The 14,197-nt window shown below is 44.9% G+C and overlaps 1 protein-coding gene across 2 annotated transcripts; it reads left to right on the top strand.

Annotated features, from left to right (window-relative positions):
- Window positions 1-275: 275 nt before the first annotated feature.
- parp4 (poly (ADP-ribose) polymerase family, member 4) lies at window positions 276-13,393 on the top strand. 2 transcript variants are annotated; one of them, XM_055505037.1, is made up of 37 exons: window positions 276-414; window positions 752-879; window positions 960-1,170; window positions 1,504-1,561; window positions 1,757-1,835; window positions 1,919-2,023; window positions 2,231-2,389; window positions 2,588-2,725; window positions 2,828-2,995; window positions 3,229-3,380; window positions 3,888-4,019; window positions 4,228-4,326; window positions 4,461-4,644; window positions 5,797-5,938; window positions 6,122-6,264; window positions 6,352-6,483; window positions 6,560-6,646; window positions 6,730-6,894; window positions 7,011-7,057; window positions 7,145-7,226; window positions 7,461-7,598; window positions 7,714-7,903; window positions 8,046-8,116; window positions 8,453-8,640; window positions 9,044-9,143; window positions 9,368-9,538; window positions 9,680-9,760; window positions 9,941-10,021; window positions 10,101-10,196; window positions 10,301-10,435; window positions 10,523-10,579; window positions 10,709-10,870; window positions 10,952-11,811; window positions 12,053-12,113; window positions 12,239-12,338; window positions 12,499-12,628; window positions 12,704-13,393. In XM_055505037.1, the coding sequence occupies exons 2-37, from the start codon at window positions 754-756 to the stop codon at window positions 12,990-12,992; spliced, it is 5,319 nt and encodes a 1,772-aa protein (XP_055361012.1). In that variant the 5' UTR covers window positions 276-414; window positions 752-753; the 3' UTR covers window positions 12,993-13,393. The 2 variants fall into 2 exon arrangements, with proteins under 2 accessions (XP_055361012.1, XP_028992611.1); XM_029136778.3 differs by having other exon boundaries at window positions 10,709-11,811.
- Window positions 13,394-14,197: the final 804 nt, after the last annotated feature.

Genomic DNA, 14,197 nt, shown 5'->3' with positions numbered 1-14,197 from the left:
TGTCCTGGAGTCATATTTCACTCCATTTCACACCTCAGCATCTGCCTGGACCTGTAGTTTGTTGCAGAACCGCTCAGCATCTCAGACCTAGTCTCTGTCCAGCTGTAAATTAACCCCCTTGGTACACATGCTATTACAATAAATAAAACATAAACATAATATTCATTTTAAACTATATCTTGTTTTTCACAGTCTTTTATTTTCACAGTCTTTTATTTTCACAGTCGAACGTTAACAAAGTTCTAAACCCTTGTTTTGAAAAACGAAGACCGGAAGACGCGTTTTATTTCTTTAGCTTCATGCTAGCTGGTGTCGCAGCTGTGCAGGTCTGGAGTTTCCTTCTTGCCACCCACCTACTGTCACGTACTGTCTCTGACAACAACGCACAGTAGGGACGTCAAGTTGATATTTACAGTAAGTGAACTGTCATTTGTTTGTAACGTTTTAGTTTTCCGATAGCAAATTAGCTACTAATTAGCTAGCTTTAACTTTTATGACGGTCTTCTGGGAAATGGAGTGACGTCATTTACGGGACACTTTTATTTTTTGACACGTACTCCTTCCAAAACGTGTTTATTGTTTTAGTTCATATTATTCCGCTCATTAATTTATAAATATGCACTAAATGTAGTGAGACTTTGTTTTCCGCATTTGCTCTCTGGGAAGGCGTGTGCTCGCGTGCGTGCTGGCGCGTGCGTTGGCGACCTCCTACTTCCTTGGTGCTGATGTTTGTGCCGTGTTGCGTTCGCAGTCATGGTGGTGTTTGAGAACTGCTCCGTCCTCCTGGAGCTGAAGACGCTGCCGTTCAAAGAGAAGAAGAAGCTGCGGGCGGCGATCACAGAGAACGGAGGCAGCATCTCCTTCGTGGTCAACAAACAGGTCGGTTCCAGGCTCGTGTCGTGAGGCTCGTAACCACAGGGGGTCTCGTCCTCAGCTCAGCGCATTTGTTCCCCCCTCAGTGCTCGCTGGTGGTGACCAGTGATCTGTGCAGCCTGAGCTCCAACCGGCTCCGCAGCGTCCAGAAGCACCGCACGCCGGTGGTGCGGCTGGATTACGTGTACAGCTGCCTGAGCTCCGGGGTCCGTCTGCCTGTGGACGCGTTCCAGCTGGACCCTCCCTCACCGCCCCCCGCTCCCTCCTCACCAGAGCTGGGCTCCATCCCACATCAAGGTATTTGCCTTGCCGTACTAATAAGCAGTGCACAGACCTGAAGGCCTTTACGTTGCAGCTGAGTGCTGCTCCTCCCAGTTCCAGCACAGTGACTCATGACCACAGTACAGTATGTGCACTCAGCACCCACCCTAGGCTTTATGCAGGCTCAATAGTTTGGCCTCCTGCTCCTGCTTCTACACTGATATATGGACATTCTTTAGGCTTAGATAAGGGGTGTGCACAGTGCTGTACTTTGGTGCACAAAGCTAACGCTGTGTGTACACGGGTTAAGGAGGTTCAAACACATACCAGCTGTGTAAATCTGTGTCTGTTCTGTCTTGTGTGTTATAGATGTGAGTCAGAGGGAAGAGGGTCAAGAGAGGAACGGAAATGTCTTGGAAAAATTCAGGTGTGGAAGAACAGTCACACTCATCTTTTTTTTAATAACAATTGTTGGTGTTGTGAAATGTTGTTAAAGGTTAACGTCACAAAATGCTGCGTGATCACTGTAGTTCCCACACATCTAGAGGATTAGCACACTTCCATCGCGCATTTCTTTGAAACATGTTCTTTGCATTTTTGTTGACATGTTCATATTTCACAGGATCTTCACTGAAAGAGATTTTAATCTTCCACCATTTCCGGATGATTTTCAAGTGGCAAAGTATTCTGTTTTTGAAAAGGTAGATGTATCTTTACTTCTCACCTTACTGTTGCTTTCCTTAATGTAGAACTACTAACCTTAACTGTTTTCATTTCTCTCAAGGGGAACAGCGGCACTTGGAGCGTGTTGGAGCTGCAGAGTGCCAGGGGAGGGAATGGCCAGCGGTACCGGGTGGTCTGTTACTTGAAGGATGATATCGGAACCAAGGTAGAAAGTCTTTGGCATGTTACTGTTGTGCTGATGATGCATTGTGCTTATAACAAACTTGTCACACTGTTGCTTTTGATATTACAACATTGCTGTGTATGATAAATAGAAAACATGTTCTAAAGTAATCTGTTTTTTTTCCATATGCCCATCCATTGATTTTAGGCAACACAGGTAATCCACCTTTGTGACTGTTTGTGTTACCAGAAAGCAGCGGTGAAGGATAAGCTGGTGTTTGTGTCCACGTCAGAGGATGCTCTGCAGGTGTTCCAGGCCCTGAGCGAAGCCCTGCAGGCTGATGGCCTGCAGCTGAGGACCGACAACCCTCCCGAGGCCCAAGACCTGGGCTCTGGTCCCTTACAGCAGGTCTGACACTGTGGCTAATAAAAGGCTTATAATGCTATAATTTCTTTAAGTGCCTTTGAATGGTAATTCTGTGTTCTGACCAAAGGGCTTTTCTGATTTTCATCAATAGGAGCCAATTTAGTAGGTTTTTGAAGCATACTTGTGTTATTATTGTGTCTGAACAGCCGCTCTAATTGGTTTGCTTTGCTGTATTGGCAGCTGCTGCTGGAGGAGAAGCTGAGCACAGGAAGCTTATCACGCGAGGTGGGCGTATTTGTGGAGCTGCTGTGGACTGAGGCCCTCGGCTCCCTTGGCAACATCCTCAGCATTAACATCAACAAGCTCAGCCTCAATGACGTAAGGCCTTTCCCTGTGGATTGATCTATTGGTTGGTGTCCCATGAGCCCGTTGTTCATTGCGACCTCCGTTGTGAACCCGTGCCCCCTGCTGTGTGTGTAGGTGAGCCGCGCCGAGGGCTTGTTGCTTCAGGCTCAAAGGAACCTAAAGGAGGGCAATCACACTGAGGCAATAACTCTTCTGAAAGACGCTTACACTCTGCTGCCACACAATGCGCCTCAGCTGCTGCCCACCGTCAAGCTCATCTCTCAGAAACTGGACCTCTGTCAGGTAACAGGCACATTTACAACATGGGCATGTGACACATACAGACATGTAGAAACACGTTCTGAGGTTTGGGTTTTTTATGTGCCAACAAACTGGATGCAGCAAATGCAGTCTAAATCTACACTGCATATGATAAACAATAGTTAAATTAAAATTAAATTTAGCTTTCAGTGTATTTTCTACTTTGCTGATGATGATCCAAACATGACTAACATGATCATGTTTTTTACCTCCAGCTGATCAGAGATGTTCTGAGCGTGAGTGAGATGACTCTGAGGTATCCCGTGGTGTCCTGTGTGGGGAAGTACCGAGCTCTGCGCTGCAGCATTGAAGACGTTCCCTCCAGCAGCTCTGAATTCCAGGCTGTGACCGCTCTGCTCTGGGGCAGGTAGCGAGTAACTTCTTGCATCACAGAGAGAAATCACTGTACTTGCAACGACTCTGCGATTGAAACCCTGAAACACACACACCCTGCTGCATTTATCAATGCGTTGTGATGTTCTAACACGTTAAGTCGTGGCACAGACTGAAGTGAGTCTCATTCTTCAGATGTTGAACTGTTCTAGCAGTTTTATACACACAAGTGGCTTAATTCATGTGACACAGGTTTGCTTCTTGTTACTTTCTCAATCATATACTGGAAATTACCTTGACTATAGACTTGTAATGAAAAGTGATAAATGTGTAATGTAAAGAGCATTTCACTGAATCTCCACTTTTTCCTGTCACACGCATTACACGGTGTAATACAGATGGTGAAGTGCCATTCAGATCTACTGTGGTATTCACAAAACGTAAATAGTCATTACGTTAAGCACCTGTAGACTAAATGACCTTAAAGTGTCTTAAGTGCTGCATAACAAGCCTCTGATGGCTGCTTGTGTGTCTGTTCCAGCAACCTGAGGGTCAAACAGGTTCTGCGAGTCAGCAGGGGAGTGGAGCTGCAAATGTTTAAGAGTGAGATTGGCAATATTCAGACTCTCCTGCATTCTTCCAACCCCACCAACTTCGTGGGAATCCTGTCTCGGTGAGATCATTCATTCACATTGTGGAAATTTTGCAGTCATGATTACAAAGTAGTTTATTGTGTTTTTAGCATATCGTGTTTCTTTCAGCCTGGACTGACGTAGCACTCTAAGTAGCGTCAGGTCGACCCCTACTTCTCCAGTTCCTACATTACACAGTGAGGTTTTCCATCTGAACATCCTGGTTTTGTGACTCTATTTTCACTGCAGTGGCCTGCTGCTGCCCCGCGTTGGAGTGGAGCATCATGGGATAGAGAGAACAGACGTTGGTAATCTGGGCAGTGGGATTTACTTCAGTGATGCTATAAGGTAAGAAGAAAATCTCAAACTGACAAGGATGTGCCAAAAAAGGAATTTTCTTCTTCCATGACAAGTCTAGCACTGTAAATATGTTTAAAATTCTTTTCACACTCTGAAAAAATAGTTTTTTATTCCATCCACAGCACCTGCTTGAAGTACTCCACTCCCAGCGTGACAGACGGCTCTCGGCTGCTGCTGGTGTGTGAAGTAGCGCTGGGCAGCTGTAGGCACCTCCACAGAAGAGATTGCACCCTGACACAAGCTCCTGAGGGACACCACAGCGTCCACGGGGTCCAGCGCACCCCTAACGTCCATTCTGAATTTGAGGTGGGTTTGGATTTTGATCCTATTAATCATCATCTTCTACATGTGTGAAATCAAAAACATGATCAAGAAGTTCTTTGTTGTGCCTAGAAGCAGTGCAGGACCTGAAAATCCTCTTCTTTATAATAAGAAATGTTTTAAGCAGAGTAGACCGAACTTTATCTGTTCCCGTTTTATCATAATTCCTATCTCACCTAAAGGAACTTATTAGGTTGTGAAGGAACATATTTTTTTACAGCATTAAGAGACCTGACCTGTAGCCTCCATGTATTTTTCACAATTCATACTCATTCTAAAGTATAAAGAGGTGTAGATGTTCAATTTTGACGCTCAGTGAAGTTTTATGTTGTTTTTAAAACTTTGAATACTGCTTTAATCAGTTTTACAGGGTTGACCTGCTTCAGGATAACATAGAATACTTTACTCCATGTTCAAATTGTCTCCTCAACACTTGAATTGTTTTACTTAGTGTCATTCAATAAGTCTTTTAGAAAAGTAAAAACCATTTGTGGGGACACCCTGCATTAAAGGCTGGTTGCAGCGCCCCCTTCTGGATGAGGCACAGACCTCTGTCGGTTTTAGCGCGATCAGAAAAGTACTGTAATAATGTCACAAAACATCGATAAACACATTAGGCAGTTTGTACAAAGTCTTGGTGTCGAATAAATCTGTCTGAAGGCTGCAAACATCATACTGGAGACAGAATGTGAAACAGAGAGGGATTACGCCTTGTATCAGCCCATTTACTGACAGTTTCAGCATCAGGCTGAGGCTCCCCTCGCTGACGCCTCACTTCCAGTTTCTCACCATATTAGATCAGGAAATGAGCAGATTTGGCGATTTTTAATCAGGAAAATTTTAATATAATTGAAATTATATAAAAAATATATATTTTATAACATGTATAACACAGATCAATGGACAGAAATGAATTTTTATTATAAAGTTTTTTAGTCACGTTATGGTTCTGTCAGGTGAGATGAGGTGAGGTCCCGCCTCCCCTGACTCCCCTGACCACACGTTACTGGTATTAACACAGTAAAATGTAACCCCAAATTACCCAAACCCCAAAGTGTTAAATTTAAATAAATTTCAGTCATATGTAACATATCTAAGAATGTGTCTTTAACATGTTTTATTATATATGTACTTTAGGACGATGAATATGTGGTGTACAGTCCTGACCAGGTGAAACTGAAGTATGTAATCCAGTTCAGCCTCGAGGGAGAAGAACTGAAGGAGTTCAGCCCTGTCTTTTTCACCTCAGCTGAGCATTGTCTGGTTCCCATGGACCAAGGTGAGAACCACACATCCAAAAGGAGCCTCTGATTGTGTAGTTCACATACATACAGCCACAATGTCAGAACACACAGAGGAGCTCAGTTCCATATATGTTGATGGTGGAAGGAAGTGTCTCTAATAGTGGCTCTATTATGAACCTGCATTTTAATTTCCTGTTTTCCTGTTTGTGCGTATGCAGAGGTCTATATGGAGGATGATAGGGTTGAAAGCGTTACATCCCTAAAGGAGGATGTGAAGGTGGGACTACTGGACAGCTCTGGCCAGCAGCTCCCCCTGGAGGCGGTGCATGTGAAGGGCAAGCTGATTGATCTGCTCTCTCAGGTGAAGAAAATGAACGTGAAGGTGTGAAATAAAGCATTCATTGTTGATCAGGAGAAGACCTAACAACCGTCTCTGATCCTCTTTAAGGTCATTATTTTCCAAAAGTACACCAACACGAGCTCTGTGCCTATTGAGGCAAAGTACGTCTTCCCATTAGACGAGTCTGCAGCAGTGTGTGGGTTTGAAGCCTTCATCAATGGGAAACATATTGTGGGACAGGTAACTGGTGCCTGATCATGTGTCCTATTAGTTTAATTGTTTTTATTTAACCATATTCTGGTCTCTCGGTTTTCAGGTGAAGGAGAAAGAGACGGCTCGCAAGGAGTACAAGCAGGCTGTGGAGAAAGGCCATGGGGCCTACCTCATGGACCAAGACGCCCCTGTCAGTTCAGTGCACACATCATTTACCCCACGGCATTGTAGGAACAACCTGATGTTTGTGACTGTTTTTGTGCTCCCCTGCAGGACGTGTTCACCATCAGCGTGGGAAACCTGCCGCCCGGTGCCACTGTTCTCATTAAAGTCACCTTTGTGTCTGAGCTGATTGTCAAGGATGGCAGCGTCTTCTTCTCTCTGCCTGGAAGTGTGGCTCCGTGGAAGGAGAAGGCAGCCCTCAACCAGACAACACAGGTTGGGGAGGCTGGATTATCTGATGTTAGTCTGGACTGTGAGGAAGCCTACAGTCCTGCTCTAACTCCTGAGTCTAGTCCTACAGAGCTTGGCATTTAAGTGTGTGTGTGTCACAGGTCACTGTGGAGAAGGTGTGTGTGACCGATGCCTCGGCGAGTTCCAGGTGAGCTTTGTTAAACCTTCTAAGCTTACAGATCATGTCTCGCTCATTGAGTTGGTGAAAATCATGTCTTGTGTGGCTTTTCCTCAGAGAGTTTTCCCTGGACATGTCAGTTGAGATGCCCTATGAGATCTCCCGCCTGCAATGCCTGACTCACAAAGTCCATGTTAAGGTAAGTTGTGTCTTTCCCATATATATTCATCAGACAGACATTGTTACTAGGTTATAGGCCACAAATGTATACAATTTTTATGACATGAAATTTTTAAATATCAAGCAGCAAAGTTAAAATATTGTACATAAAACAAGAGTCTACAAATCAATTACATACTAATAATAAATACTAAAATACTGCAAAAACATTTCTATCTTTTATTTTAAATCTTGTGCTTATGTCGTCCTTTAGAGAACTGACTGCAAGGCGGTGCTGAGTGTTCTGCCTGGAGAGGTCATGGGTCCAGAAGGTTTCCAGCTGTCAGTTACTCTGTCTGAGGTCCACCTGCCCAGGATGTGGGTGGAGAAACACCCCGACAAGGACAGCCAGGTCCGTCCGTCTGCCTCTTCTGCCGGCGCTTACGTCTCTCTCGCTCTCGCTCTCTCTCTCTCTCTCTCTCTCTCACTCACCCTATCATCCTCTCATCCTCTCTCCTCCCCTGCAGGCTTGCATGTTGGTTTTCTATCCAGAGTTTGAAATCAACTCCAGCTCAGCATGTGATGAAGTTGTTCTGCTGCTGGACACCTCAGAGTCTATGAGGGGAGAGTCTCTCCGCATGGCCCAGAGAATTGCCCTGCAAGTCCTGAAAGCGCTCGACCAACACCTGCGAGTTAACGTCATTTTATTTAGCACGGGTCAGTTTGATCCTTTGGAGGCTTATTGGCACCGTCAAACTATCATTTTACATCGTCTGTCACCTTTAAAGTTAAAAATAAATCAAGTTGCGTTTGAAGATGACAGTTAGTTTTGCTACCTTTGCTGTGTTCCATCTGTCAGATCACAAAGAAGCTTTCCTCGCAGCGCGCCCTGTGGTTGAAGCTCGGGAGGAGGCAGCGCAGTTCATCAAGGTGAGTTGTGACTGACAGATTGTTTGATCATCTGAGTAGTGATGCTGAAGATCTGAGACATTAAGAAAAGCAGGCATGAAGCATAAAGTGCTGCATGTCTTCATATGATGATTTTAAATTGGTTACAAAAGTGTTGTTATTATTATTAGTTTTTATTTTGATGCAAATGACACTTGGCAACAACAGGGCGAAGGTGTTTTTCCCCTTGGTTGTTTTTCATTCTAATATCAAACATATGATGTGAAGGTGTGAATGCTTCTATGTCTGGAAGCTGAATCGTGGACTGGACCGGTCCAGACACGTCGGTATGTTCTCAAAGCTCCTCTCCTGTCACAGCTCTTCACTGCAGTGGGCGGCAGCACGGAGCTGTGGCGACCCCTGCGAGCTCTCAGCCTGCTGCCTCCGAGCCGTGGCATCAGGAACCTGCTGCTGCTGTCAGATGGCCACATCCAGAACCCAGAGCCCACCCTGAAGCTGCTCAGGGCCAACGCCCAGCACAGCCGCCTCTTCAGCTGTGGCCTCAGGTACTGAGTCAAAAGCTCAAACATGTTGATGCTGTGTTACCTCATAGGTAGCAGCGAGTACAGTTTATTGCAGTAATTAGAAGAAGAAGAAGAAGAAAGAAATTAACCCTTAATAGTCCCACAGTGGGGAAATTCATTCTCTGCATTTGACCCATCCCCCTTGGGGGAGCAGTGAGCTGCCACATGAGCAGCGCTCGGGGAAGTTCTCTGCATTTGACCCATCCCCGCGGGGAGCAGTGAGCTGCCAGACTGAACGGCGCTCGGGGAGCTTGTGTTAAGTGACGCGCTCATGGTCACACCTGATACCGAGGCAGGGATCGAACCGCAGACCTTTGCCTTCCGAGGCCGAACCGTTACCAACTACGCTACCAGGTCACGTTCAGACATATGTTGGTGTTTGCAGCTCCACAGCCAACCGACACATGCTGAGAGCTCTGGCCCAGGCCGGAGCTGGAGCTTATGAATTCTTCGACACCAAGACCAAACACACCTGGACAGAGAAGGTGAGACTATTTGTAGGACTGATAGGACTGATGAACTATGATTCTCCCTATTATGTTTGTTCATATTAGTTCACTTACGTAATAGGATGTGGGATGTGGTGTTTCTGATGGCTGGACTATTAGAGCTGTGACCTCAGTGATGAGCATATTGTAGATTACAGCCGTATACGTCTACTGCATACGTACACATGGAGTGAAGTGAGTGCCGCGTGTGTCGCCTACAGGTGGCTCGTCAGGTGAAGCGGATGGCGTCTCCTGGCTGCAGCTCGGTGTCGGTGAAGTGGCAGCAGTTCAGTGCGTCAGCGCCCACGCCTGTGCAGGCCCCCCAGCAGATCCACGCGCTGTTCAACGACTGCCACACCCTGGTTTATGGCTTCGTGCCGCACTGCACTCAGGTTTGATGTTTTCTACACCGACATGAGTGGAAATGTCCTATTCCCAACATTATATATAACAATAATTTGCAGCAAGTTCCATTTGAGAACTAAACAAGTCATTTGTGTCATAATTAGTCTTGGTTGATGTTTTCCTTTAAGGCGACGCTCTTTGGAGACCTGAGTGGTCAGGAGCTTAAGACCATGGTGTCCACCAGTGAGCTGCAGAAGACCAGGGGCACGGTAAGAAAGTCTGAACATGACATGACCCCAGCTTTAGGTGTCTAAAACCAGCCCCTGAATCTGTTTCACTAAAGAAATACACAGAAATGAAATGAAAGTTTTCCTAAGTGTTCCTTTGGTAAAAGTTCATTGTGATAAGTGAAGCAATAACTTACCGTATTTCTGCTTCTGTATGTTCAGTTTCTTCACAAGCTCACGGCCAGAGCGCTCATCCGGGATTATGAAGATGGAAACCTGGACACTGACGAAGCCGAGCACGAGGTGTGTTTGTGTGCGCTGCTAGGATCAAACCCAGCACGTCTTCATTTTCTCCGTCTGATGCAGATGTTTGCATCTTCAGGGGAAGAAAGCGGAGTTGAAGTCCTTCATCGTGGAGTTAAGCAAAGAGTTTTCCATTCTGTCCCAGTTCACCAGCTTTGTGGCCATCGAGGAAAGGGTTTGTCCTCTCTCAGCCCGTTTACATTTTTTACACGTTATTTACACTTCTTTTCCCTGTATTTGTTTTAATATCACAAAGCAAAGTCATCTGCCTTGTTTTAGGGGTCGGACCAATCCCAGCAGGGTTTCACCGACATCCCCAAGCTGATTGCAGAGGAAGATGTGGACATCTTGCCTTACATCAGCTGGGCTTCTCCTGAGGAGAGCTTTGAATGTTCAGACGTGGACTTCCTTTCGGTGAGTCTCTGTTTGTGCGTGAGCAGAGAGAAGGACAAAGCAGATTTTACACACATTTACACATTCTGAATTTTTTTTTTTTCATAGGAGTCTATGGATCAATGGCCAAGTCTTGAGTCAAGTACTACTGTGTGCTTAGACAGAGTACGATAATTATATGTTATTGATAAAATATAAAAGCTTACGCAAAAAAATGTAGCATGTTTTCATATCAATTAGTTTGCAAAAATATGTTCTAATACCTTTGTTTTGCTTCTTTCCTTTTGTCTATAGATGAACTATGGAGAACCTACTTCTCCTCATTTAACCTGTGGTTACATACCTACAAAGCTTATAGTTGCTCTACCTCCTGCCCTCACTCCTATCCGGTTAGGAGCCTCGGAAGTAGCTTTTCCTCTTCCTCCTCCCTCTGCTCATCTCCAAGCTCCTGCCAGCCTTCCATTCCAATTTGGAGCCCTGCCAGGACCTGCTCCTCCTCTTGCTCCTCCCTCTGCTCATCTCCAAGCTCCTGCCAGCCGTTCTTTCTTGTTTGGAGCCTCACTAAGAGCTCCTGCTGGTCATCCTCCTCCCTCTGCTCACCTCCAAGCTCCTGCCAGCCGTTCATTCTTAACTGGAGCCCCGTCAAGACCTGCTTCTTATTCTCTTCTTTCCCTCGATGAAGCCAAATGTGCTGCCATCGATTCATTAACTGAAGCTCCTCTTTTCCAGCTTCAAGCTGCTGCCAGCGGTTTTTCCTCATGGGGAACCTCGCTAGGAGCTCTTCCTCCTCTTTCTCCTCCCTCTGCTGATTCCCAAGCTCCTACCAGCCCTTGTTTCTCGCCTGGAGACCCTGAAGGAGCGGGGAATTTTGAGTTAGCTTCTCTAGATGTTGCTCCTGCGCCCCCTGCTCATCGCCGTCGATCTGTCCTGCAGATCTGTGGAACTATGGATGTACACGGCTCTATGGACGTGTCAGCTCCTCCTGAGGTTTCTCCTCCTCCCTCTGCTCAGAGTCTAGCTGATCAGCTCCCTCAATCATTTGCCCAGCAAGCCCAGCAAATCCAAAGTGCAGATATGATCGTTCCTCAGGCAAAAAAAAAGTTTAAATTCCGAGCTGGCCGAGCTAAACTCTCTCAAGGATCTATTTTGCAACCAGAATTCCAAAGTGCATTAGCTTTTACACATCTTAGTTGCCGAACCTCCTTGTCAGCTGCCAGTGCTTTACAACAGATAGCTCCTCCTCCTCCTCCTCCTCCTCCTCCCCAGCCTCTTCATCGTCTTTCCAGGAAGAGTGAGTCAGCACATAGAGAAGGCGTTTGCTTCTATCACACACCTGTTCTACATGATCTGGCTCCTGCAGATGACTATGTTCTAGCTCGTCGAGGCACAAGATTAAGGTGAGTTCCACAGTAAACAGACTTATTGATACACTTCAGTTGGGAAATCCTTCATTTAACTTGTGTCAAATATAATACAGAATTTAGTGGTAATCTGTGAATAGTCTACAGTATATATATTTTATCGTGTCTATTAATTTAAAACGAGGGCAGTAGTATGACTGTTAATGTTTGAGTAATTCTAGTCCCAATTGTCTGTAAGATGTATTGTGTCCTTCTCTGATCTGTGATTCATATGAAGGAAAAGCCCTGTTAAACCACTGAAAGTCAAATGGACCAAGATCTTCCTGATGCAGCAGACAGTAAGATGCTTCTTTGACTTGTATGCTTCAGGCTGCAGTTCCTTCGTGTGGTGTAGATATACTGTACTGAGTTTGGGCATGAGTTCAGATGATTCATACATGGTGATATATGTATTTTTTTCAAGGAAGGATACTGGGAGTTAACCACAGCACTGGGCGAACTCATTGATGTCAACGTGGACGTGTTCATGGAGTTCTTGAAAAGCAAGGGCATCAATTCTCTGGGTGAGAATCAGAACCGCTTTTAGGCTTTCAGGGCCAATGCCATGTTTTCATTTAAAAGCGTTTAAGTGGAATTGCACATATGTGCGGATGGCTTATTTAAGCTCTTTTGAGTTCTCACCTGTTCCCAATAATTTTAAAATGTGTGAATTTGTGTTTGAAGGTGTGAGGGCTCATGCAGAAATCCTGAGGCTGGTGGCAACTCTGCTTATCCTGCAGCTGATGAGATTAGTGAAGCAGAAGGAAGGCAAACTGCTCCGTACGCTCTTCTCCCTGGAAGAGTCTGAGCCCAGGTCTGTGACAACACAGAAGCTTTGGTTGTTTTTGGTGAAGAGACGTGGATTGGTAACAGCTGACTTTTGTTCCAGACCTCGTCACTGGGAGCAGATGAAGAGAGCGGTGAAATGGGTTTGCTGGGCTGAACGGCAGTATCCATGCATCTACAGCCGCCTGGAGTTCGGCTCCAGCTGGGAGTCGGCCACTCGTCAGCTGCTGGGCTTTGAAGACCTCCCTCCTCTATCGCCTCTCGTTGGACTGAACCTGCAGAAGATCAAGAAGAACCCATTGCCTTCCAGATGTTCCTCCACAGGTTCCTCCACAGGTTCCTCTACAGATTCTTCCACAGTTTCTTCTACAGATTCCTCATGGGAAAATTAAAGAAAAACAAATTATTTGAGGGGATAACATTGTGTTTTATTTTAAACAGCTACAATATGTTTGCATTTCCTTCTTGTGTTTACTTGCTCTTCAATAAGTACATGCAATTATCTTTTCACATTAATATAATTTCTTGATTAAAGTAGGAAACTCTTTTTCTTAACTGGGGCAGAGGATGTCTAATTGGGAAATATGAGTTATTGCCTCAATCGTGTTCATATAATCAAATGGTGGCTGTTGATTGTTGACTGGTCCCTATAATTGAATATCACCACCAAAGCTGAGAATATACTTGTTTTATTACGTGGCAGCCACCTGTTGCTGTTTTCTTTTTGTGTGGAAAGGAGGAAGCAGCACCTGGTTAAATACAGAGATTCCAATAAAGTGTCTGAAAAATTAAATGAGTGACTAGAATCATCAATCTTTGGAATTGGAAGTATCGCAGAGTACCGTCTTGAGTGAGTGTCGACGCGTCACGTGACTCCGAGCTGCTTAATACTGAATAAAAGTATTTTGGCCTATTCTTCCACAGTGAAACTATTTCTCGTACGTGCTGTAGTACTACGGGCCTGCAGTGTCATCTTCCCGGTTGATTTTTAGGTTTCTGACCCTGTTCATGGCAGCGTAATGCTAAAAACATGGAACACTTAACTGCAGTTTGAATGGTCTGGTTGTTCCAATATGTCAAAGCTTTATGAAAATCGCAAGTAGATCTTAACGGTTTTCATTACATATTTCTGTAATTTCTGTAAAACTGTAATTGAAGATGTCAGCACTACATTTTGACTAGTACTTCTAATTTCAATAAAGATCTTTCAGACATCAGCGCCGTGCGACTGGTAGTGAGTGAGAGAAGCTGATTAAAGCCTTGAACAGTGGAAATGATTTTATTTATAATCTTTGATTTAACAAAATGACAAACATGAGTCCTCGATGTAGTAGTAAAACAAAGTTACAGAAGCATCAAACACAGTCAAATAACATTATCAAACATAATATATAGAAACACATCTGAATAAATAAGAATAAAACATGGACTGTATCAGCGATGCAGTTCTCACACACAACCAGCAGATGTGGATGTTCTGACTGTGTCAAATGGTGTCGACACGTAGATTTCAGCCCAAATGTATGTAAGTTGCTCAGTGCCTCACAAAGCTTTGATTTCACTATGACCTGGCTCAGCCGCCCTGTCCACGTGGACC

Source organism: Betta splendens, chromosome 21 (assembly GCF_900634795.4).
Source record: "Betta splendens chromosome 21, fBetSpl5.4, whole genome shotgun sequence".
Classification (NCBI taxonomy): domain Eukaryota; kingdom Metazoa; phylum Chordata; class Actinopteri; order Anabantiformes; family Osphronemidae; genus Betta; species Betta splendens.
Note: the sequence above shows the minus strand (reverse complement) of the source record. Positions and strands in the feature narration are given on the sequence as shown.

Bases quoted from the DNA above. Each gene is read 5' to 3' on its own strand.
- parp4 (XM_029136778.3), top strand. From the start codon at position 754: ATGGTGGTGTTTGAGAACTGCTCCGTCCTCCTGGAGCTGAAGACGCTG. The intron at 6,647-6,729 runs GTCAGTTCAGTG...GCTCCCCTGCAG, and splicing joins TCATGGACCAAGACGCCCCT to GACGTGTTCACCATCAGCGT. The intron at 10,580-10,708 runs GTACGATAATTA...TTTTGTCTATAG, and splicing joins CTACTGTGTGCTTAGACAGA to ATGAACTATGGAGAACCTAC.